The following is a 24,339-nucleotide window of genomic DNA, read 5'->3' as shown; positions in this document are numbered from 1 at the left end:
TTTCCTAATTACTTTAGGGGGACATCTTTGCATTGGTTAGCTGTCTTCATGCCCAGCCACCAAGGTAGAAATCAGTACCTTTGCTTAGTGAAATTATTTCTCCAGTGGGAGAGAACTATGGGTTTGCACTAATTTTGTTCCTTTCCTTTTGGAGTCTGACATTTTATCTTTCAGACTAAGTAAATTCTCAATCACCAGAGATACTCGTAGTAGCCAAATGTTGTATTTGGAAATGTTATTTAAAGCTTTTTTTTTTTTAAAGCTGAGACCTCTAAAGTTTCATAATGTATCAGCTAAACCTCCAAGCACATGTTAAACACATTCTTGCTCCAATTCCAGAGATTATATCAAGTATTATATAATTGGAGTATTTCCTTCTTTTGCTGAAAGTCTATCTACCGGAGGATCAAAATATATTTGTTCTTACAGGTTTTAATCTTGTAAGTCTACTTGTAGATTACTTCACTGTATTTATTTTATATATTTCATGGAAACATAGGTGACCATTTCATGTGTTTTGAAATTATGAGAGTTGTGGAGGCCAACACTTGTATTAACATTACATAAGTAATTTGAGAGTAAGAAAAGCATGTTCCCATTTAGACATTTGTTTATTAGATAAGCCATGCCTATTAGAATCAGTCATTTAGATTTAGATAATTTTAATCTTTCCATAGGTGCTTTCCAAAGAAATATGGTAACCAGATTTTTGTATGTTTACTTTGCTTGTACTGCAGAAGTGGAGCCTGTTGTCTGTTTACTGTTGGCCGTAATGGTGTTCCAACCCATTGCAGAACTTGAATGTGGGTCAGGCTATTTGTTGGGTGGGTCAGAGAGCCATGAGCAGACTGCCAAGGCCTTAGTTGCCAGACCGGGAATGAGTAACTTGGTTCAGGAGGCAAAGGGAGCCAGTAACCATTTTTAAACCGGAAAAAGGGCAAAAGCATTGGGTATGGCTAATACTTGTGAATTATTTTCCAGAAATCAAAAATTGGCTTTCTTGAGTATTCTGGAGCCATTGAAGTTTAACTGGTATGTGAGTTAATCATTTCTTTTAATAAAATAGTCTTTTCTTTACCATCCATTTATTTATATAGAAGGTTCATTCCAGAAAAGGGTTGGTGTAAATGCAGTAAAATCCTAGATCAGGTCAGCACCTGATACTATCCTATAAAAGGAACAAAAGAGCAAGAAAAACATGGTAATAGACCTGGGTTTTTGGAATATATTGATATGCAGAAGGTGTAGTTGCAAGTTTCAGAATTCATTAAACTAAAACAGGATATTTGGTTTAAACATGTTTTGGTCTAAACATGCATAAGTAACTAGTTAAAGAGGACTTTTCCCTACATGGTATCTCACTGCAGACTGGATCTGAATCTCAGCAGGGAGTGGAAGCTCTCATTATCACTGATTCCTGTAACCTGGTTTGATCACTTATCCTGGACTTCCCTGACCCCTTTTCCTTTTGAAAAAATCAACAGCTTCACTTTCTTAATTTTCCATAACACAGTTTTTATTCCTTTTGGTGAGAATGAAGAAAATGAATGGCTTTCTGAAATACCAAAGTGGGAAACACAATTCCCTCAAGTCTGGAGCCGTGTCAATCTGGTTTGTGGGCAAGTCATTCTCTGTTCACTGCCCTCCTCAAATGCAGTGGCCACAAAGAGCCTCAGCCAGGTCTGCTTGATACATGGAAGATCCCCCAGTGTCCTAGGCACCTCCTCTTCCTGCTACCATCTGAAATGGCATTAGTCTTAGGCAACTGCATCATTGAAGAGTCACTGAATGTATAGGAAGCTCAGGTTCTTGGGATTTTTTAAAAATATATTTTTAGTTGTTAATGGGTCTTTTATTTTATTTACTTATATGTGGTGCTGAGGATCGAACGAACCCAGGGCCTCACATATGCCAGGCAAGCGCCCTACCACTGAGCCACTCCAGCCCTCTTGGGATGTTTTTAAAAAATTCTTAATAATTAATTAATTCATGTATTCTTCTATTTGTAATTTTTAAAAACCTGAATATAAAATTTAATTTTGTTACTAGTTAATTTTGTCTTTTATTTTATCTATCTGTTCATTCTCTGGCTGGGACCCTGGTTCTGTCAGCTCATATACTGGCCCTCCCTCCTAGAGTGGGATCATGGAGAAATCTGAGAAGCATACCACTGACTTACTTATGGAATTTTTTTTTTTCTTTTTTTGGCAGGGCGGGGCGTACAGAGGATTGAACTCAGGGGCACTCGAGCACTGAGCCATATCCCCAGCCCTATTTTGTATTTTATTTAGAGACAGAGTCTCACTGAGTTGCTTAGTGCCTCACTTTTGCTGAGGCTGGCTTTGAATTCGCGATCTTCCTGCCTCAGCCTCCTGAGCCACTGGGATTAGGATGGAAGTTTTCTAATGTGCCACTGAAGGATTTTTTTCCAAGTTTAATCTCTCAGCCAGGCTATCTCTCTTCTGACACAGAGGAACTCAAATGATATTCTGGAAAATTTTGTTACCATCTTACTGAAATGCGAAATATTGTGGAAGAAGGAAGAACAGTCCTTGTATTGGACTGTTACCAAAGGTGGCTGTGGTGAATGAGAGGATGAGGTTAACACCAGTTAGGGGTTATAGGCAATGACAAAAAGTAAGCATGTTTTATTAGAGAGAGAGTTTTCATTTTATACTGTGTTATTTGATTTGTTCTCTATGCTTTCCGCTGAAGGTGTTTTGGGTTGTCTGTTCCTACTTAACAGAATGTGACTCATATGATTTAAGGCTCTGTGGGAGTAGCTAGACTAATCAACAGGTGGGCTTTGGGGCTAACTGTTTTGTCAATCCACATGTCCATACAATAACTGAAAGTCTTTTATGTTTTTTCAGAGGAGACTTCTTCAAATCTCTTACTGTAGAGTTATCTGTCTCACTTACAACATTTGGGAAAATGAAACTTTGGAGTAATGAGTTTGGCCTTGGTTTGGATGTAGTTTGCCCCCCAGGGGCTAATGTGTTGGAGGCTTGGTCTTCAGTATGCCATTGCTGAAGTTGGGGGAGCTCATAGGAGCTTATTGGGTCATTGAGTGTGTGCCCTCTGTGAGCATTAAGGTAGTTCTTCTGGGACCCTGAGTTAATTCTCATTGGAGTGTTGGCTCTACAAGAACAAATATGGCCATTCCTTGGCCTCTTTTGGGCTTCCTGTCGGGCAATATGATCTTTCTCTACTTCCCCACCCCCCGCCCCATAAGCGCCTCCATTCATGATGCCATTGCTGGGAAATCCTAACCACAGCTGAGCTGATAGCAGTTATGTGCTGTCAGTGTCAAGAACTTTGAGCTAAATAAACCTCTTTTCTTTTTAAGTACCCAGCTTCTGGTATTTTGTTATAATAACAGAAAACTATCTAATACAAATATACATTCAGAGTGTATATTTTTATTTAATACTGTTTCCCGTTCTAAGCCTTTGGTGCCTGATTTCTGTGGTTGACAACCTTCCTTGTCCAGGTAAGTACCTGTTCAGGGAAGCTGGTGAAGGTGAGAAGACACTAGTCCTGTACCTATGAAGGGTTAAGGCAAAGACCTGGGAGCCTAATAGCTCTCTAAACTCTTAACACTTTCCCAGTTTTCAATCTCAGGTCTTACCCCTGTCTTCTGTGGTACACAATTTCCCTAAATCTGAGCCTCTAATTTATGAGAGCAAGTTAATTTTCTTAGTATCTCCTCTGCAGGTTCTTTTATAAAGAGCTCCAATTCTTGTGCTCTAAGTCAAATTACTCCCCCTTTTAGTTTATTTTGTGAGTAAGAGTTGAGGAAGTTAAATCAGGCATATTTCTATTTTGTCTTCCCAAAATTTGTTGAAATAACGTTTCTGCTATCTTCAGCCCTATTCTCTTGTCCTAATCTATTTCTTTAATTTTTTTTTCCTTTGTCAACATCTTAGTGGCTCTTAGAAAGGAGATGTGAGTAATGTGTGGTCATCTGCTCCGTTTAATCAGAATTCTACCACACTCTAGAGAAAAGACCACAAGTTTGTTGAGTTTCTATATAGTTATGTTGATGTGCCATATAGCTCAGACCCTATTATTACTCTGAAACTAAAACTATTTCTAAATGCCACACGGATAGTACTATTTCTGATCCAACTACATAGAGCACCCAAAAGAGATGGCAGTGTCTTGGTACTGGTGTGCAGGAATCTACATAATGTCCTGGAGGAGCTGTGTTGTGGGTGGGACAAGGGTGTACTTTCTTCCAACTCTGCTCTAAGTCAAATTACTCCCCCCCTCTAGTTTATTATTTTTTGAATAAGGCTCTATCTCTGAGGTCCTCCTAGGATTAACATTCTGCGATTCTTGGGGTAGAGAGTAAAGAAGAGGACAGGTTGTTCAAAAGCCTTGTATGTCTTACTCCAGGGTTTTTATCTGGACCTGAAGACTCTCAAACCTGTAAAAGCTGAAATCCCAGTTCTCAGCACTTCCGCTCCTGAGGCTTTGGTTCCTGGAGCACAGATTCTGGTCATCTCTAATGCAGTCTCCCATCTGCTCTTGTGTAGCAACAGTAAGGGCTAGAAGTCTAGAAGCCTTTGATGTATAGACTCTCTAAGGAATGGAAATGTGATATCTGATCAATCTCCATTAAAACCATTCCTACTGATGTATTAAACAAGCCAGATTAGAGAAGCGAGTGGGTTCAGTGTAGTTTAGCTACATAAACTAGAGAGTGGAAATCATGGATCATGTGATATTCTTACATCCCATTGACTTGAAAAGATCAGGATATATTTAGTCCTGTAGCCTTATAAATACACTATACATCTGTCATAGGCGGGTTGGTTTAACATGGTCTGAGTTCTAGGTTTATTTCAGTTGAAAGTTGAGAAACCTTTTCAAAAACAAACCAGATTAGCTCAGGAGTCACTTTTTCCTGGCTGGATCCTGAGGTCGGGGTGTTATATTCAGGCCTTTTTTGTTCCCCATCTGTTAATTGGACCAAGTTCTTAACCTCAACCAACCAGTCTCTGTGCAGGGTCGGGGAGGGAATTATGACCATCCTTTTGAGGCAGTACCCCTATGCAGCCACACAGAGGGGAGCAGAGCTCTTTCCAAAAGGAGTGGAGGAGAGGGTAGGTAACCGGCTTCCACCTGCTTCACAGCCTCATGTGGAGATTCAATTTGCAGAATAGGAGACCAGAAAGGAGCAGGAATTTGGACTTTAAAAACAGTCAGCAAGGAGCTATTGGAGGAATGATACAATGAATGACCAGATAAGATTTGTGTCTGAAAGTTCAATTTGACTTCTTCTATGTAGAGAATCGATAACCTGCATAGAGTTGGAAATAGATCTGGTAGTGATCAGAAACTTGACAAGACCTGGTGCAGAACCAGAAAATCTGCCTCCTGCCATGTCTGGGATTCCAGGAGTGGCCAATTCACCATGGGAAATCTGACAAATGAGAAAAATGTACATGACAACTGAGTGTATATACCATGATTGACTAAAAGAAGCACCCCAGACTTGGCCTCCATCCACACAAGCCATTTTCCACTGAAGTGTTTGCCACAAATATGCTGCATTTTGACATATGGGACTTGGAGACTTCATCCCCATGTGACTTTGCCTGCTGAGGTCCTTCCTCCATTGTGACAGACCTGTAGTTGACTCCCTGGGATCATAGTCCCAGGAATCCATGCACCGGGCTCCAGCAGGTGTGTGAGTCAAAGCCCTTGAATGTCTGAGAAGGTTCAGTCCACCTCCCAGGTTAAGATGGGCCTGAACTAAAAGAAACTGAGAACTCTGCCATGTTGCGGGTTCCCTCTGGAGGAAGGAAGTAGCCCTGCTTCTGCTAACAGCTCCTATTCTGGGATTCCAAAATCCCATTATCCAATCTAATATTTGAAAAAGATCCACAGAATCATGGTATGTTTCCATGACAGATTTATTCCTGGGGCTATGCCAGTTGGAACATGGAACATGTTTTTATAAAGAGATCTTATTATCAATATGGTAACAAACAGTGCTCATATTATAATTGCTTAAGCTAATGGTCTCTATAAAGTTCTCCATTTTAAAAAAAAATAGAATGAAGTATGAGCTTTCATAGCTTGTATGTGAAATTTTCATATATTTACAAATTAAATTCTTTTAGTATTCTATTCATGTTTTATATCCGATAAAATGAAACAAACTAGATGTTAAAGAACAAGGTGGAAAATAAAAACATAGATGAATATTCTTTTCATACCTCAATGAATTGTCACATTATCTTTGAAACTTTTGTTTTTAAACTATGTGGATTAAATAAATGTTACAGAATAAATTGGAAACACCCACTTCCCTCCCCTGCATTACTTTTACAATTTCTTTTAAGTTCTAAACAACCATTTTATAAAAGTCAGAAACTAAACATTGTTAAAACCTTGAGACAGTTAGTTCCCCTCCACCCACACACCCCCATATTGTGTCACCTCCTCACTCAGAGCAAACAGTGCTGTGGAGCAGCTATGGTCTGCGCAGTCCCCACACCATGGGGCTGTGGGAGGACAAGCCTAGCTAACCTCCAGGCTCTATGTCTGTACTTTGAACTCAGCATTAACAGTGTTTGTTTTTGAATTTTAAATAAACAACAGCAAAACCTTAAAGATGGGGAAAAATCTGTAAGCAAGATTCGGCTTAGCTTACCACTGGAGTTTTTTGTTGTTTATTTAACAGCTTTAATAAAGAGTTGTTTTTTTTTTTTTTTTTAAAGACTAAAATGCAGGAGTTGGTTTCTCAGATGTTTATCATATTTAACTGTCAGACAGAAAATAGGAAAAAAGACTAGAATGAAATATACAAAATGCTAACAATTAGTAGTGGATATCGATTTTGTTGGTAGTTTTTTTCTCTTCATTTCCCAGTTTTCAGTGATATCATCCCTTTATTTACAAAACAACAAAAAAAATGTTTTCCCCAAATATCACTGCTGTTCTTAAATGTGCCAGAGGCTCATCAGCGTATTTAACAAAGTCTATATCCGTAGGCAGCAAAAGACATTGAAACACAGGTTGGCATTTTACTACGTTTCGTATTCAAAACTGCCTTGGTGCCCTCTCTCCAGAACTTCATAATTCATGAAGAGCCTACTTCCCTCTCCGAGTTTAAGTAACTGGAAGGTTGAGTGTGTGTTGCCCGTGCCATGTGGGAAAGCCAAATAGAGCCGCATACCCCATGTCTGCCTGAAAAGCCTAACAGTCTGAAATACTTGAATTCTCCATTATTCAAGGAGGAAAAACCCCACAAAACACATTTCCTTCCTCTGCTTCCATGTCCCTACTTCAGATTTTCCCTCCCCGAATCACTCAAATCATACTCGTTCATGAAAATTACTTTTCTGCTGTTTGTGAAAAGTAATTCAATTCTGATTTTCAGGCATGAGACGACCCTGATGGATTTTCACTGCTCCTGCCTTAGAAAAAATTAAATTACTGGCAATATACATCAAAATCCTTGTATGTTCTGGTTCTGTGAGAACCTTGGAAGTTTCTGAATCACTCAGAAATTGTAGTGGAGCTGAGGCTCATGCATGAAAAACAAAACAAAACAAAAAAAAATTTTATTTTTTCATAGCCCATGTGTGTGCCTATGCCTTCTCTAAAATATAATCGGCCCTCGTTTCCTTAGGTGGTTTCAGATCTATAGCCTGTGTCCACCCTGCTCCTTGGTTGAACGCTATCATTTCAATATAAATGACCCTTCTTGGCAGAAATAAGGTTAGGTGATTTTATAACCTCCTAATCCTCAAGGCACCAGTTTTCCTGGTTTGGCTATTTTGTGCTTTAGATTCTTCCATAAAAATATTTTTGAACATTAGGATAAATAAGCAGTAAAAGTTGTTGGTAATTGCTTTTCATGGAACATACCTGTTTATTTTCCCATCATGTGTACATGATGCCAATGAAAATTCCTAAGTCATATTAAAATGTCTTTGAACTGTGAAACTCAGAAATTTCTACGGGTGTAAGCGTAATGGCCAAAAATGTACTCATTAAGACATAAATGGCCAGAAATGTGCTCATTAAAACATAGAAATAAAATGTTCACTTTTTTGCCTCAGTGATCTCAGTAGTGTATTTATACCAATTAAATATTTAACTTAAATATAAACCTTATTCTGTGGTTACTATTAAGAAGCAAGATACTCAGTGAACTGCAGACTCCCAAGACATATTCCCTGAAGGCATATATGTTTCCAAGTTTTCTTTGAACGGACAAGTTCAGCCAATAAGTATTTAACGAATATCCTGAGGGCTTTTGGTATATCAGGAATCTCATTTACCACTTTCCTTTCCAGCATTTTTTTTTTCTTAAATTCGTCAGAGCGAATACATCTGACATTCACAGTCTCATTTCTTTTCTCTTATTATGTACATTGCAACTTCTTCTTTTTTTAAATATTTTTAGTTGTAGAGGGACACAATACCTTTATTTTATTTATTTATATCCAGTGCTGAGGATTGAACCCTGGTACCTTACACATGCTAGGCAAAGCCTCCACCACCGAGCTATAGCCCCAGCCCGGCTTCTTATTTTAAAATATTACACACCTTAAAAGGGTGTGTTGCAAATTCACTTGAGGAGGAAGGGATGGAGATCTGCCAGGAGAGTGGTCTCTTGGGAATTGACCTGCAGGGACACTCTCTGGCCTGGTGCAGCCACAGCCTGTTTCCTGAGCAAACACTGGATCAGCTGGGGAAAGGACCCTGGTTTTCTTCTTAGAGTATTCGTTGGGCTTTGCATCTCATCTACCTCAGCTTTTTTCCTGGAGGAAGGGAAGTGGTGAGAGGCCTTTTTCCAAGATACTTTCTCTGAGGAGATGTTGTGCCCAGTCAAGGAAGCATCTTTACACCTCAAGTGAGGATGTGCTTCTCCAAGCTTTCCCTCCCCCTCATGTGAAGGACATGGACCAGGGGAGACTCCTGTCCCCTGTGTGATCAAACAGCAGAACTGCTAAATAGGCACTCACCATTTTATTTACACTTCCTCCCTCAGCTCCTCTAAGTACAGCTGAATTTTTTTAAAAAAATTCTCCAGTGCATCATTCCATTTAAACATGTGTTTTTTCTCTGAAGATCACTTCCTTTTTTCCTCTGAAGTGAACTAAGGAAACTTAAGTCACTTGCCTGGCTCAATCACATTGAAACTGACTTGGGAATTCCTTTTGGGAAGTAGTAGGATAGGGATATGTGTTTGGTTATCAGAATCTGACAAGGAGGCTTATGTTTTCATTTAGAGAAAAATTCCTCTTTGATTTATTCTCCTGTGGACTGAAACCATACCTTTTGAAGAATCCAGAATGCAAAGTGGAAAGGACGAGAAGTTTGTGTTGTTCTCTGAACTGGTGTTTTTTTTTTGGGAGAGCCCATTTTTATTGTGGAACAATTTAATGTTTATATGGCACCTGTCACTGTGGGAATAGCATTATCGTAGCCCTAAAGAGTTCTAGAAAAACCACGGACACAGGCTAGAAGAAGCAGAACGTGGGCTTTTTGGTCACATTGTTGGTGGTGGCATATACTGGAGTTAGCCAGGAGGCTGGATTTGCTACCTGGATCTGGGGCTAAGTGGATCAAGCATTGGTTCAAGTCTTTTTCATGTATCTTCGCGCTTAATTGCTATAGAACCCCAGAGTTCCTCATCAAGCCAGGAACCTGCAGCTGCTTTCAGTGACTTCTGCTGTATTTGTAGTCTGCATTTCCGGGATCCATGAAAAAGCATAGTGTTAAGTACAAGACTGGGTGGGGCACTGAGTTTCCTTGAGGAAATGGGCAGGAGGAAGAGTCCCATTTTAACTCTGGCTGTTTTCTATATATAATACCTGAAGTCAGCGTAGTTTTCTGTTTTTATGTCATTTTGAAAGAAGACTGAAAGCTATGGGTAGAACCAGAGACCTTTTCTTAAAGGATTTTAAGCTTGTTGGGGGGAACCTGCCCCACACCCTAAAGCGTGTCCCGGTCCTGCAGTGTGTCCCTCTGCTCTGATGTGGTGCAGAGTTGCTGCTTCCAGTCATATTTCACAAAGGATCAAACAGGTGAGCCGATTGTATGTTGTTGAAATGTTGCTCTCAGAGCCTTCCTCCTGGCAGGAGCATGACACTGGGTTGTATTCAAATATATTAAATCTACGTGAGATTTCAGACTCACAGTAATGTAAGTCAATGTGAGGAAGTCATCTCATGTATCCTGAATGTTGAAAGTGGCATGGATTAAAGCAGTCTCTTAATTAGAGATAATATTTGATATCATGTTGGTGTATTGTGTAACAAGTTTCTTGATGCATTTAAAGGTCTTCTGTCACTAAAGGAATGATAAGGCAATTCATTTTGATGAACTCTCACAGAGATCAAAAAGTAAGCAAGCACAGCACCAAATGCAATCAACAAGTATCTCGTGCCCATGATTCTTTGAGGTGCTGGTCAAAATGGATGTTGAGGCTTCAACTCTGTGTTAATGACAAGTGGCTCAGAAGAGTTCCCTCCACTTGAGTTGGTAGAGTGGCAGAATCTATTCTCTTGTACGTATGTATGCTTGTATCATCCAACTATTTCTCTCCGCTGTCCCTCATCCTGTGATTTCCTTCCTTTTGAGAGAAGATGATGGTTACATGAGCAGAATTGATTCTGACAGTCAGAGTCATCCTGGGCCATTTGTTAGACCAATAAAATTTCATAGTAGTTAGGATTGAATATTATTTATAATCTAGGGATTTGGGGCAACCAAATGTATCTTACATGACTGGGGATGGATTTGGATCTAATTCTCAAGGAAACAATGATTTAATAATGTTTGCACCTCTCTCTTCTGAAGTGTGAGACACACTGTTAACATCTGGCTGGAGGAGGGGTGAGAGGAGAGGAGAGAAGGTGCTCACATATGCAAGTGAGCATCATGTCAAAACTAAGTCACAGAGAAGTGGCCCTCTTGTTCCTCTTCTCAGTCACTAGAATGTGTCTTGGAATGATACGGGACTTAAAACATCTGGGGTTTCAGAGAATCTGGCAAATTGAGGAGACTTTGTTGTGTTTGTGTTTGGAGCAGGCAGCACAATTACCTTGCTGACTTTTTCTGAAATTCACAATTTGAAGTGCATCCAAGTCTAAGATGTGAAGAGGCATTTGGGGTGTAAGTTTAGTTATCCAAGGTATTTATAGGAAAGCATCAAACCCTTTAATAACTTCTTTCTCCTTCACTATGTTTTTTTTTTCAGCTGTTGCAACTCATAAGATGTTACATACATTTATTAATATAATTTGCCATGTAAATAAATGTTCCATCTGGCTCTCAGTTTATTTCAAAAGAACTTGTTTCAAAGGAAAGTAGATGAGTCTCTACTACTCATTTGCTCTCCTTCCTAGTTTCCTGATACTAATATTGGTGACGATCAAGTTTATTGAGCATATACTATATGCTGGATGCTTTGCCAAGTTCTTTGCATGTACCACCACAATTCATCCCATAACAAGCTTCTATGGTGGCACAGAGGTGGGTTTTCTGTGTTGCTGAGGAAGCTACACTTTAAGATTCTTCATTTGCATAGCCATTTGTAAAGTTCGGAGAGGGCCCAGCTGTGACTTCACTCACAGTCCACAAATAACTACCTGCTCTAGAAGCTTCAGGCTCCTCAAATCCTGGTTCAGCTCCTGGGAGATACTTGAAATGATCTCCATTAGCTGTGAAGACAGAAGTTAAGAAACCTGCCCCAGGTCACAGAGTCAGTGCTGGAGCCTGGCTCTAAGCCAAGCCATCTGGCTCCCAGCCCCCTCAGAGCACTCAGCACATGGCTACAGACCTGGAATTTTCTGAAGATCTGTATGAAAGTTCTGCCCCATATAAATATTATACGACTTACACTTAATTTGCAATTCTGTATTTTTAGTGTTCAAGTAAGTCCTTTCTTGCTTTAATAAATTTTCAAAGTGTCTTTCTTTAGAGTGAAAAGTTTTTGAAGTGTTGGTACCTTGAATATATGTATATATAATTATGCATTAATCTGAATTTGAATGTTCATGTGAGAACCTACCAAGCAAGCTGCCAGATTCTCCTATCTCCCTTTTTTCCAGAGCTTTATGTGTTTTCGACTCCAGAGTAGGGAGGTGAAGGGAACGTTTGGGGATACTTGAAAGCTGATGGATTGGACAAAGGTGTGGACATGTTGACTCAGTCTGTTGCTATTTTCTGCTAGTGTCTAGGCAACTAGTTCTGGAAGATTGATGTTGAAAGACAACTAACTGGATTCCCATTCATCCACTGAGGCTCAGTATTCCAGCATTGGAGGATAGAGACAGTCATAAGACATTAAATGGGTTAAGCAGAAATTCTTTTTTTTTTTTTGTACCAAGGATTGAATTCAGGAGCACTTGACCACTGAGCCACATCCCCATCCCTATTTTATATTTTATTTAGAGACAGGGTCTCAATGATTTGCTAAGCGCCTTGCTGAGGCTGACTTTGAACTCGAAATCCTCCTGCCTGCCTCAGCCTCATGAGCTGCTGGGATTACAGGCGCGCACCACTGTGCCCAGCTAAGCAGAAACTCTTATTACATATCTGAGACACATTCCATATTTATAGTCCCTACTACAGGGTGCATGGACATGTTGGTTTTTTTCTTCCCTGGTGCTTAGAAAATTTGGTGTTCAAAGTGTCAAGCTTTATTTTTGCTTGTTAGAATTTCCTTTAAGGTAAAAAGCTGGCTAATGATGTAAAAGTTTTGTGCTTGAAGTGGTTATAAACTATGTAGATAATCTAGTTTATGAGTCGAGTCTACAGTGACTGTGAAACCAGAGGGTTGTTTAAATTCAGAATTGTATGGGTCCTATAGAGCTGAACTTGGTGTCAGTTAATAAATTGTTGGCTATAATAAAAACCAGATTATGAAATATCTTGAAAATAAATACAACAGCTCACAAAACTCGTCAAGCCTCAACAAAGCCAGGATATTCTTTATTGTCTCAAAGTTCAATACGCATTTTCTTTCACACACATTGGCAAATTGGTAATCATAATTATCTTAGAGACACTAATTGTAACTGCCACAGCTGCCAAGAAAATTTGTCAGCATTTCTTTTCTAGAAGGAAATTTCACTTTAGAAATGATTATGGAGGGAAAAGGATTAATGAGAAAGTTCATTAGCATATTTGGCTGTAGGAACAAAGCAAACAGGGGATGCAGCCATGACTAATGGGTCACCATGTCCTGTGGTCATATGAATATTCTGAGTTGTAAGCTGGCTAAATAACAAGGCTCCTTGGTTTCTGGTAAGCTTAGTAAGAATATCAAATTTACAAAACCGAAACCATAGCATATTTCTTCTTAAAGAATTTCGGTCCCAAGACAGTTTCTTAGGCGAAACATACTTATTGGTGATGTGTAAGACTACAATACAAACTGAGCTCCTAAATTAAATTAGATGGAAGTGTGACATGAGGGAATTTCTAAAACTGAGCAACTCTTAATGGGGAAAGGGAGAGACTTGCAGGAATTGAGAAGCCTTGAAATAAGGACACGTTTCAGTACCTTAGTACTCCATTAAAAAAAAAAAAAAAAAGCCTGCAGTTCTCAATGGGGAATGAAGGTCAAACTCTTTTGAGAGTTTTTTCTCCCTGAGGAAACATTTTTTGGAATTAGATAAGAGTTTTGGAGAATAGGATTTGCTTTTCAGAATGAGGACTTTAAAAAATTTGATTGCAATACACAAATTGTGCAACCCAGGGGATTCCTCTAGCTGAGGAAGTGTTTTGGGGCTCCTTTTTTTTTTTCCCAAGCAGAAGGTTCCTGTATGGTAAGGGCGCACTCAGGAGTATGGTGGAACTGCAGTTTTTATTTTAGAGAAACTAGAGTCTGTGGTGATGCAGCCACCCAGCCAGGTTCATAAAATTGGGGTAGAAATCGACACAGGGTTTCATCCTGAATGTACCAAGTATTCATCTAATTTATAAATGAATACTCTGTGAATAGTGCATTCACTCATAGCTTCCAAAGAGAAGGCAGAACAAACCTCTTCCCAAGCCAGGCTACATTAACGTGTTCTTGCTGCCTTGGGTGGAATAGACCTTTAATTTTTGTTGGATCAGAAGTATAACGTTGCTGAGTTGAAAACTCAATGTGAAATATTTTCCCTGCTAAAAGAAGAAATGCCCAGGTACTATCGCTTTCAGTTCATTGTGCTAGAAGGAATGGAGGGAAAAACAGTCTCACATATAAAAATTTGATTAGGATCCTCTTATTAACATCTGTGATGTTGCATTGATTAATTTCTGAAAATACAATGGTGTTCTTCATTGTTTATGTATGAGTTTTGAGTCCTCCCACCATGTTATCTAAAATTGCACTACCTGGGAGTTGTGTTTCAGGGACGCTGATGTGTTAGCTCTCTTAAGAGAATCTTCAAATTGAATTTTTAATGAAGATATTTTTAAAGGATGAAAGCAAGTTTTAAAATCCAGTAATGGTTAAAAAGAAAAAAAAAAAAGCCATATTGCTGCCCTAATTTGGTAAGAAGGATTAGACAGTTCAACTATACAATGTCCATTTTTAGAATTCACTATGTAGCATCTTGATTGAGGACTGAGAATTATTGAAGTGGTGTTCATTTGCTTTCATCCTTTGCACATCAGCTGGGCAGAATTCCAGTGGAACAGAAATGTCACATATACAATAATTTCAGAACAGTTCTTTAGGTTGCTACATAAACCTGCTTAAAATACCATCTCCAAACCTGAGCAGAGGACATAAGAGAAGGTGAAGTCTGGCCTGTAATCTGTACAAAGATCTTTTCATCTTTTTTTTTTTTTAAATAAAACCAGCTCCTCAATTGTGTGTTAATTGAAATCACTAATATTATTCATTAGGTATTTGGATAAATAATTCAACTTTATGGCTACTCTTAGTCATCATCAAGTATTTTCTTATAGTACTTCTTAACTTTGTACTTCCTAAAAGAACAAACTGGGTTTTTTTCAGTTTTTGAAAAGTTTGAATAGACTTTTAGTTCAAACGTAGTCATGTGGCCAAGATGCTGGCATTTTGGCTGTTCTCCCACCTCCCTGGCTACCCCTTCTTAGCCTTTTTGGCTGGTTCCTTTGTTCTTCTCCAGTAATCACAGATTAGGTTGTCCCTACGCTCCCACCTCCCACCTCTTCTAACGCAGTGCAGCATGCCAGGGCTGTGGAAACCACCTGAACACTGACTTCCGATCCAGCCCTCATTTCAGTGACCTCGTCATCTTTTTGTGAATGTCTAAGAGGAATCTCAAACTAATCTCTCTAGAACCAAACTCTGAACTCAGCGTTCTCCATATATACACATATATAAATGGCAACACCATCTTTCTGTTTGCTCAGGACAGAAACATCAGGGTGTTTCTTGATTCTTCTTCTTCCTAATACCCATAACCTACCTGTCAACAAATCTCATGTCTCTACTTTCAAAAACTGTCCAGAGTCAGTCTGCTGGTTATTACACTCACTATCACCTGTATCCCTTGTTTTCACTGTTTTGTGCTTTTGGTTTTGGCCCTGGTGTCTCTGTGTCGGTCCTTGATCCTCTACAGTCTGTTCTCACTAGCAGCTGAGTGAACCTTTCAAAATTTAAGTTAGTTGATGTTATTCTCTGCCACAGACCATCACCCTTGGAATATAAACCTCCAAGTCCCCCAAATGTGCCACATGGCCCAAATACGATCTGAACCTTATCCTGCCCCCTGTATCCCCACAGCTTGTCCCTTTTGCTCACTGCTGCAGACACATGGGTCACCTTGCTTTCTTCTGGGGTGCCAGTAAGGACTTCCTCAGGGACACACTTTCCCCAGATGCCCACATGGCTTGTTCTCACTTCCTGCAGGTCCCTGCTCAGATGTCACCTCATCAGCGAGGTCTGACCATCCTTTCCTTATATCCCCCTGCCTGCAGTCCCCAACACCATCTTGAGGATGGGTGTGTAGGAAACATTTCTTAATTCTGCTTTAGTCCAAGAAGAATATGCATGAGGGCAGAGATTGTTTTGTTTGGGCAGCCAGAATATACTGAGTGCACAGTAAAATCTCAGTCGATATTTAACTGAATGAAAAAAAAAAAAAAGACAAATATTTAACTGAATGAAAAGATTTTGGATCCTTTTTATTTTCCCTGCAAAGATTGTAATAATACTATTTTTTGGCAGTTATGTTGGTTCTTAATAATTTTCTACATCATCCTGGATAATTTCATTTTAATGTTTTTCCATTAAAAGCCTTAGCTATACACGATAGAGTTTTTTGGAAAAGTGTCAAACTCGCAGAGAAGGTGCAGGTATAGTATAGTGAACACCTGTGTACCTGTTACTCATGCTGACATTTTGCCATGTTTGGTTCATCTCTCTGTATCTATGTTTATGAAAGCCCCCCCCCCAACTCTTTTTGTGTCTGTGGTGCTGGGGATTGAAGCCCAGGACCCCTTCATGCTAGGCAAATACTCTCACTGAGTTGTATCTCCAGCCTCTTCAGAACACTTGAATTAATCATAGATAGAATTACCCTTTGTGCTTTTAAACACTTCACAGAATATATCTTCTAAGAACAAGGGAATTCCTCTACGTGTCCACAATATGGATATTTTTTCAGAACATGTTGATATAGTAGTAATACTTAATTTGGAGTTCATATCAGATCTTTCAGTTGTTCCTGTACTGTCCTTTGTTGTTGCAAATCCAGTATCTAATAAGATTTTATAATCATATTTAGTCGCCATGCCCTCTTATTCTCCTTTAATTTAGAACATAGTTCCTAAGCATTTACTGGTCTGTCATGACTTGACATTTTGAAGACTGCATATTATGTATTTGGCATGTTGTCCTTCAATTTGTAAACTGAATTAAATCATAAGAAAATAGTTTTGGCAGGAGTATAACCAGGTGGGGTTGTTTGTTCTCAGTTTGCTGTGCCAGTGGCCATGTGGTGACATTCTTCCTGATTGGTAATGCCAGTGTGGGCCCCTAAGTTAAGGTGGTGTCCACCACGTTTCCATATTGTGAGAATGCCTCTATTCCTTTTGTAGTAGAAGATTTCCAAAGTGATACTTTGAGACTGTGTGCTCCCCTGGTCCCCAGTAGCCTTTTACCCAGTGATTTCAATATCTATCAATGATTCCTGCCTGAATCAATTACTATGGTGACTGTAAAATGGCAGTTTTCTTTTTTCTACCATTCCTTCTATATTTATTAGTTGACATAGCTTTCCCATCTGTCTCCCTCCTGTTTAAAAGTCATTTTTAGTGTCAGTGCAAATTGATGAATTTTATTATATTCAGTGTGTTATAATCCACACAGTCATTCATTCTGATATTCAAAGTGTCCCAAATTATGCTAAGGGGAATTCGGTATCCCAGCATGGATGAGGAAAATAACTGAGGCTTCTTTTCTTTGATACAAATAGGCATTTGAGGAGATTAAGGAATCTCCTAATAGTTGTGTAACATTGAAGGGAACAGATAGAATGATAGAATCTTCCTGGGGGAGGTGAAGAGGGCTCAGGAGTCCATGGTGAACCTCCTTATTCAGCTGGCTTCTGGCCAACTATGAGATAAATGATCATCCCTATCCTGAGTAAGACACTTGGGCAAAGTCTAGGAAGACATGGGTGTGTCACTTCATAGTGGACCTAAAGCAGCTCCACTGGGAGAGATTTTTGGACTTTGTGTGTGTGTGTGTGTGTGTGTGTGTGTGTGAGAGAGAGAGAGAGAGAGAGTGTGTGTGTGTGTGTGTGTGTGTTTATTGGCCTTGTTCTTTAGTACAGTCTTGGGATCTATAGAATCAGACTTTGGATTGAATCCTGCACCTATTCTGAGTGTTTCAAAGTTTTCCCTGAGTGATCTTAATGTCTCAAGTTTGGAAAGAAATCTGTTCAGTAAATAAGTGCTTCAGTAGACAAATTCTCTGGTCTGTTGGGTTTAATTGAGCCCAAACTCCAGGGTGTAACCTGTGGTTTAATTGTAAGTGACCCAGCCTCCGCTCTGTGTGCTTATTCAAAACCTGGTTTGGATTAGACTAGACCAGCCTTTCTCTAGGAGGATGCCTTGGCCCCGGGGATGAAAGGTCAGACTAATAGCTGGTGAGCCGTCTTCCTTATAGATTCTTTGTACCATAGGATTTTCATGACAGGTGCAAAAAGTGGGGAGTAATGAAAAATAATAGATCTTATGGGGGGGGGGGAAAGGCTGCCTTTTACTTGGCTTTTATGAGAGGAATGGAATGTCTTTGACACCCACCTCCTACTTTATAGCCATTATAGTTATACACAAGTGGTATACCATTTGGATCCTGCCCATGAAAATTTTATGAGCCATCCTGGTATTGTTTCTTTCAAACATGCTTAAGTTCTGCTGTCTACAGAAACATTCAGTGTGGCTGTTGTTTAAAAACTAAAATCAAATGGAGGAGATGCTGTTCCATCAAGCATATTTACATAAAGCACAAAGATTAGTGACCTGAGTAGGTAGGCACCATAAGCAAGAGTAAGTTAACTCATGAGCAAATTTGGAAACTGTGTAGATAGTTTGAGTGGCTGTGAAGTATGTTTCACTTCAAGAATGAAATATTTGCAAAGTGGATATCTGGGTTGTCCGAGGTATGATTATATACTACATACAATACTTGGTATCTTCTGGTGAGGTTTCATATTGTTTTCTCTAGTGTTTCAGTGTTCCTTGAGTACTTAACACAGGATTATTTGACAGAGTTGGGCATGCTTACATTTTTCTGGTGTCCTGGCTCTAGTGTGGAATTTATTCATAGAAAATGGTATTAGGATTCCACTGAGAGTGGTTACTCCAGAGATAAGTAAATAGGCAGAGACAATGATGAAAGGCTAAAATATGTCTAAAGAAATATCATGGGCAATTTTTGTTAATTCAGAGTTTTGTAATGCTCTGATGCTAAAGCAATGTCATTTAATTGGTTCCTTTTAGAAACAGGTTGTCCTATCTCTTCGGATAACAAAGGAAAAGAAAAACGGAGACTGGGTGTTGTTCCTACTGATAAATATCTCTGCTATACACCATTGCTTATCCTTAGCAAATAACAAAATGTACATTCTTACTTAATTTTCATAACGCACAACAGGTATAAAAGCTGTTATTAAGATAACTAAGACAACCAAGTTGAAGTCACCTAATTGTAGCAGAGACAGACTTTGAACTCAGGTCTATCCGAAGATAAGACTTTTAAAATAAGATGTTCCCCTTGCAGACAAATAATACTTTCCACAATGAAAAATATTTTAAACTTAGAATTTTAAAAATTAAAGATACAATAATCTCACCTCCCAGAGAAAACACACTTTTAATATTTTAGGGGATAGTATTGATTATAGGTTTAAGAAAGTGAGCTTACTTTAAAGCTGGTGAAAGGCATGTGGAAATTATTTAAAGTGTAAGATCTTTTCTCCTAAAATGTTAAGTTTAATAACCCCAGGCCCTCACCTTAAATCATTAGACAAATACATAGCTTAACTTGACAGTGAACGCTATTATTTGAAAGCCTGATTTTTGTTCTACGCATGGGTGCCAGAACAATCTTCTTCAAGATTTTCAAGTCTCCTCTGAGTGCAGATGTGTTTCTGGATTTCCTGCTGCCTGCACACTAAAATAGGAGCCCATTTCATTTTTCCATCATGGTTTTCTGACCTTTGCAGTTACATCAGTCCCTGGCGAGGGCCACAGAGGTGTTGCCTTTGGTCCTATGCGAGCCCTTTTTTCTAGTCCATTATGTATCTGAATAAACCTTTTCTTTTTCTGGAAGCTTTCTTGTATATCGTGGACTCTCTCCCACCTGCCAGCTCTCACTTTAACTTCTAGCTTTAAGGCTGTCCTTTCCAGCTCTCACCCTCACTAATTCTCACTGCCTCCTGGGATGTCAGTGAATATGTATGTGTCTGTGATTATCTAGCACACATCAGTGAACCAGCAACCGAGGAGGTGCCTGGAAGAGTTCCCTGGCATGTCGTGATTTGTAGCCTCTTGTAATTGGGTTTGAAGATCCAAGAGGTGAAGGTCTCCAGGGGCATGCTTGTTCTCTGTAGTGTGGAGTAGATGAGGATGTAATGTTCAGCGGGAGCTATGAGGAGAACTTTGCCATATTTTGTCGATGTTCACTGAATGCCTAGAGATTCCTTGTGAGGCTCAGAGAAGGGACAGTAGGAGTGAGATGGGAGCAGAGGAAAGAGTGGTCAAGACATTTAGACTGAGGAGAATCTTGACATTGGGCTCTTAGAGGTACAGCAGTTCAAAATGGCGGCAGGATCTAAGTGGTGACTTCCTTGAGTAGATTGTAACTGAGATCTTTAGATTGGTGGTGGTCAGAACACCTTGAAGGCAGAGTTTTAGAAGGACATTCATTAATAACATTAATTCAGGGAGATCTACAGGAGAACACGTGATCAGTGTCATACCTGGGTTCCTGTCCGAACTCATCAGCTTTGTGATTGTTTTAGTCATCTTTTTGTTTCTGTGATTAAAATACCCAACAAGAATAATTTAAAGGAAGAAAAGGTTTATTTTGGCTCAAGGTTTCAGAGGTCTTAGTCCGTAGACAGATGGCTGACTCCATAGCTTGGGGCCTGAGGTGAGGCAGAACATCATGCAAAAGGGCATGTCAGATGAAAGCAGCTCAGGACATGACCAGGAAGCAGAGAGAAAGCTCTGCTCACCAAGGACAAAATATAAATCCCAAAGCCACACCTCTGTTTCCTCCAGCCACACCCTATCTGCCTACAGTGACAACCTAGTTGATTCACACTAATGGATTAACCCACTGATTAGGTTACATTCACTTCTGAACATTGCATTGTCTGACAATGGGTTTTTTTCGGGAATACCTCATATCTCAACCACGGTAATGATGCTAAAATCTTTGACTATGGAAAGACCTAGCTCAGAGGTTATTTCCAAATAAATCATTATATATGAAGGCTTCAGTGTTTCCATCAAGTGTTACACAAATATATCTGTAGTGGTTTTACCTTTTTGGACATGGTCTCACTCTTCAGCTTTGACCATTTATTTCCACAGACTGAGTCCAAGCAGGAATGGGGACCACCACTCCTACATCTCTGAGTACCTCAGACCATGTTCCATTCCACCTTTTGTTCAACCTATCTTCTGTTCCTGAAAGAAACTTTCTGAAGAAGTTACTTCTGCATTCTCTGGTTGGATTTGTCTCTGTAAGGGGAGCATGAAGTTGGACTTATCCCTGCATCTGTATAAGATTTGAATTTAGTAGCAACGACCCGTGTCTGTTATTTGTGCTGTAGGAAAATCTTTTTTGTGACCTTTCAGTTAGGTTTCTCTTCTGTTTACTCCCATCTGAAGAGCTGTTTGGATTAATGGTGGTACATTTGGAATTTACACAGAAGAAAACATAGTGTTTACTGAGTCTGGAAACCTTAAGTAGCTTTTGGTCTTCCTGAAGTGATGTTAAAAATATTCAGTGGTTTTCCACCATTAGGAGATGCTTAAAGATGAGGACAGTTCCTTTGAGAAAAATAGCCATTTTTAGTTTCAGGCCCCTCCAATTCATAGTTAAGAGTCAGGAAAAGCAGTTTACTGCATGCACTATATAAACTTTGTAACAATACCTATTTGTAGACCTGCTGTCAGCATTACGTGTGTTATTATTTATAAAAATGCCTAAAATAGTGCCTGTGCATTGTGCATAGTAAGTCCATGGGAAGCGTTGCTGGTGTAGCTGTGGAGCAAGGATCTCCAAGGGGAAGGCCTCTGGAGTCCTTGGCCTGGAGGCTTGGAGTAAAGTAAGTATGTGAGCCAGAAGATTTGGGCAGAGTGCCAGTGTTCAGGCTAGATGGTCTGAAAATGAAATACTTCTCTGTTGTTGAAATGTCAGTCTATAGCCAGGTAATAGAAACAAATCTATGAAAAAATAACGTATCATTTTCTCTAGCTTGTCCCCACCTCTCCGATGTACTAAATTCTACCCTTCTTGGTAACTGTCATTCTGTGACCTGGACTAAGAATCTACTCCTTCCCTCTTCCTCACCTTTTACTGAAGCATTATTTAATCCCTGCTTTTTTAAAAAAAGAAATTTACAGTATGTCCTCTTCCTCTCCATCTCCTACTTCCATTCCCATGATAGAAGAGGGCTTGCTGCAAATCAAGACACCGAAAAATACAGACATTGCTAAAAGAAGTGAGCAAGATCTAAATAAATGGAGAGAGTTGCTATGTTCATAGATCAGAAGACACAATAGTACTATGATATAAATTCTTCTAATTGATCTGTAGACTCAGTAAAAAAAATTGACAAGTTGGTTTTAAAACTCATATGGAAATATGAAGGTCTTAAACTAACCAAAATCACATAGAAAAAGAACAACAAGCGTGGAAGATGTATAATGCCTAATTTCAATACTTAGTGTAAAATTACAATCATCAAAGCAGTGTGGTATTAGCATTAAGGCAGACAAATAGATCTATGCAACCTGACAGAGTCCAGAAATAATAGATCTACATAGTTCATTTTGATTAAGATGCCAAGGCAATTTAATAGGAAAATAATAACCTTGTCAACAAATGGTGTTGAAACAATTGCAAAAAACAAACAAACAAAAAACCCCAAACCTCATTCTTACCTCACATGCATGTAGAAATGAACTTGAAATGGTTTATGCACATCAATGTAAGAGCTAAAACTTCCAGAAGAAAACAAACTATCTTACCTTGGTTTGGATTTCTTAATTTAACTTTTCTTAAATACAACACAAAAAGCATGAAGTCAGTGAATTGGATTTCATAAAGACAAAAACTTTTGCTTTGCAAAAGACACTGTTAACATAATGAAAAGGCAGATCACTGGGAGAAGATATTTGTAAAACATACCTGATGAAGGATTTGTATTATAGAGTGCGTAAAGAACTCTTTATAACTCAGTGATAAAAAGACAAAACAACCCATTGGAACAGATACTTTACCAACAAAGGGAAATGGCAAATTGATTAAAAAAAATACTCAACATTTCCTAGACATTGGCTAAATGTAAGTAAAACCACAATGAAATACCTACCACTCTACACCGTAATGAGTAAAATAAAAAAGACTGCAAAAAAAAAAAAAAAAAATTGGCATGAGCACAGAGCAACTAGAAAGCTGTTGAACTGCTGATGCAAGTGATTTAGAAAAGTTTGATAGTTTCTTAACAAGTTAAACATACATCTACTGTATCACCCTGACATTGTAAACACCTGTATATGAATGTTCATTGCAGCTTCATTTACAGCTGCCAAAACTGTAAACAGTCCTGACGTGCGTCAGCAATTGAATAGATAAAATAACTACAATATGTCCACAATAAGATACTACTCAATTTTTTAAAAAAAGAACTATTGATATATGCAACCACGAATGAATCTCAAAATGATTAGGCTGAGTGAAACAAGCAGGAAAAAAAAAAGAATACAAAGGGTATAATTCCATTTCTGTAAAACTCTAGAAAATGCAAGCTGATCAATAGTGACAGAAAGCACATCAGTGATTGCCTGGTGTTAGGAAGAGGCTTGGGGAGCCTTTGGGGGATGATATTTTAGGGTGTTTACTATCATGATTGTGGTATTGGTCTCATAGGTCTATTGAAGTAGGTAGAAGAAATAGGAAGGAAACATAAAGGAAGGATAGGGAAATATGATTTAAATTCAGAAGTTGCATGTATTTTTCCAGGCCTATTACTCCCTAAGCTGTTTTCTAGACTTGATATTCCCAAATTCTTGAGAAATATATAGACCTACAATTCCCCAATAAATAGATTAAGAGAGAGATGGTATTTTGAGAAATGTACAATTTAGGGGACTTTCCAGTACTACCTACCAATCAGATAATGAAGATCATGTCAGCCTAAGGATCCAGAGATTGACGAGAAACCATGTCAAGATTACTAGATTCATTCCTACTTACCTTCTCATGCCCTGCCCCTCACTAAGTTTCCTTTAAAAGAAGAATTCCTAGACATTTCATTCTTGAGGCCCACATTCTCCCTCTAATGCAAATTCTTTGCTTTACCCCAAAAGGCATTTCTCTCTTAATCACCCACATTCCTCCTTGAATGTAAATCTATTTTCCTAAATAAAACTCTCATGTGTTGTGGTTTGGATATGAGGTGTCCCCCCAAAAGCTCCTGTGTTAAAATAGGAATGTTCAGAGATGAAATTTTTAGATTTCGAGAGCTATAACCTAATTAGTGGATTAATCAATGTATCAATCCTAATTTAATTAAACCTAATTTGATGGATTAATAAATTGAAAGGATTCCTATACTAGGTAGTAACTGAAGGTGGTGG

At 38.9% G+C, this 24,339-nt stretch overlaps 1 protein-coding gene across 5 annotated transcripts in view; it reads left to right on the top strand.

Moving 5' to 3' along the window:
• Positions 1-24,339, top strand: part of Mcc (MCC regulator of WNT signaling pathway) — a 445,938-nt gene that overhangs the window by 237,217 nt on the left and 184,382 nt on the right. Inside the window, exon 1 of one of the 5 annotated variants that reach the window (XM_048791971.1) lies at positions 8,553-10,055. The exons of the other annotated variants lie outside the window; for them this stretch is intronic. Within the exon in view, the coding sequence (XP_048647928.1) occupies positions 10,005-10,055 (51 nt within the window). The 5' untranslated portion in view covers positions 8,553-10,004. Of the gene's footprint in view, positions 1-8,552; positions 10,056-24,339 lie in introns of those variants that run through there. 5 annotated transcript variants of the gene reach the window in all.

Source organism: Marmota marmota, unplaced genomic scaffold, assembly GCF_001458135.2.
Source record: "Marmota marmota marmota unplaced genomic scaffold, marMar, whole genome shotgun sequence".
NCBI lineage: Eukaryota > Metazoa > Chordata > Mammalia > Rodentia > Sciuridae > Marmota > Marmota marmota.
This window is presented reverse-complemented; position numbering and strand designations above follow the sequence as displayed.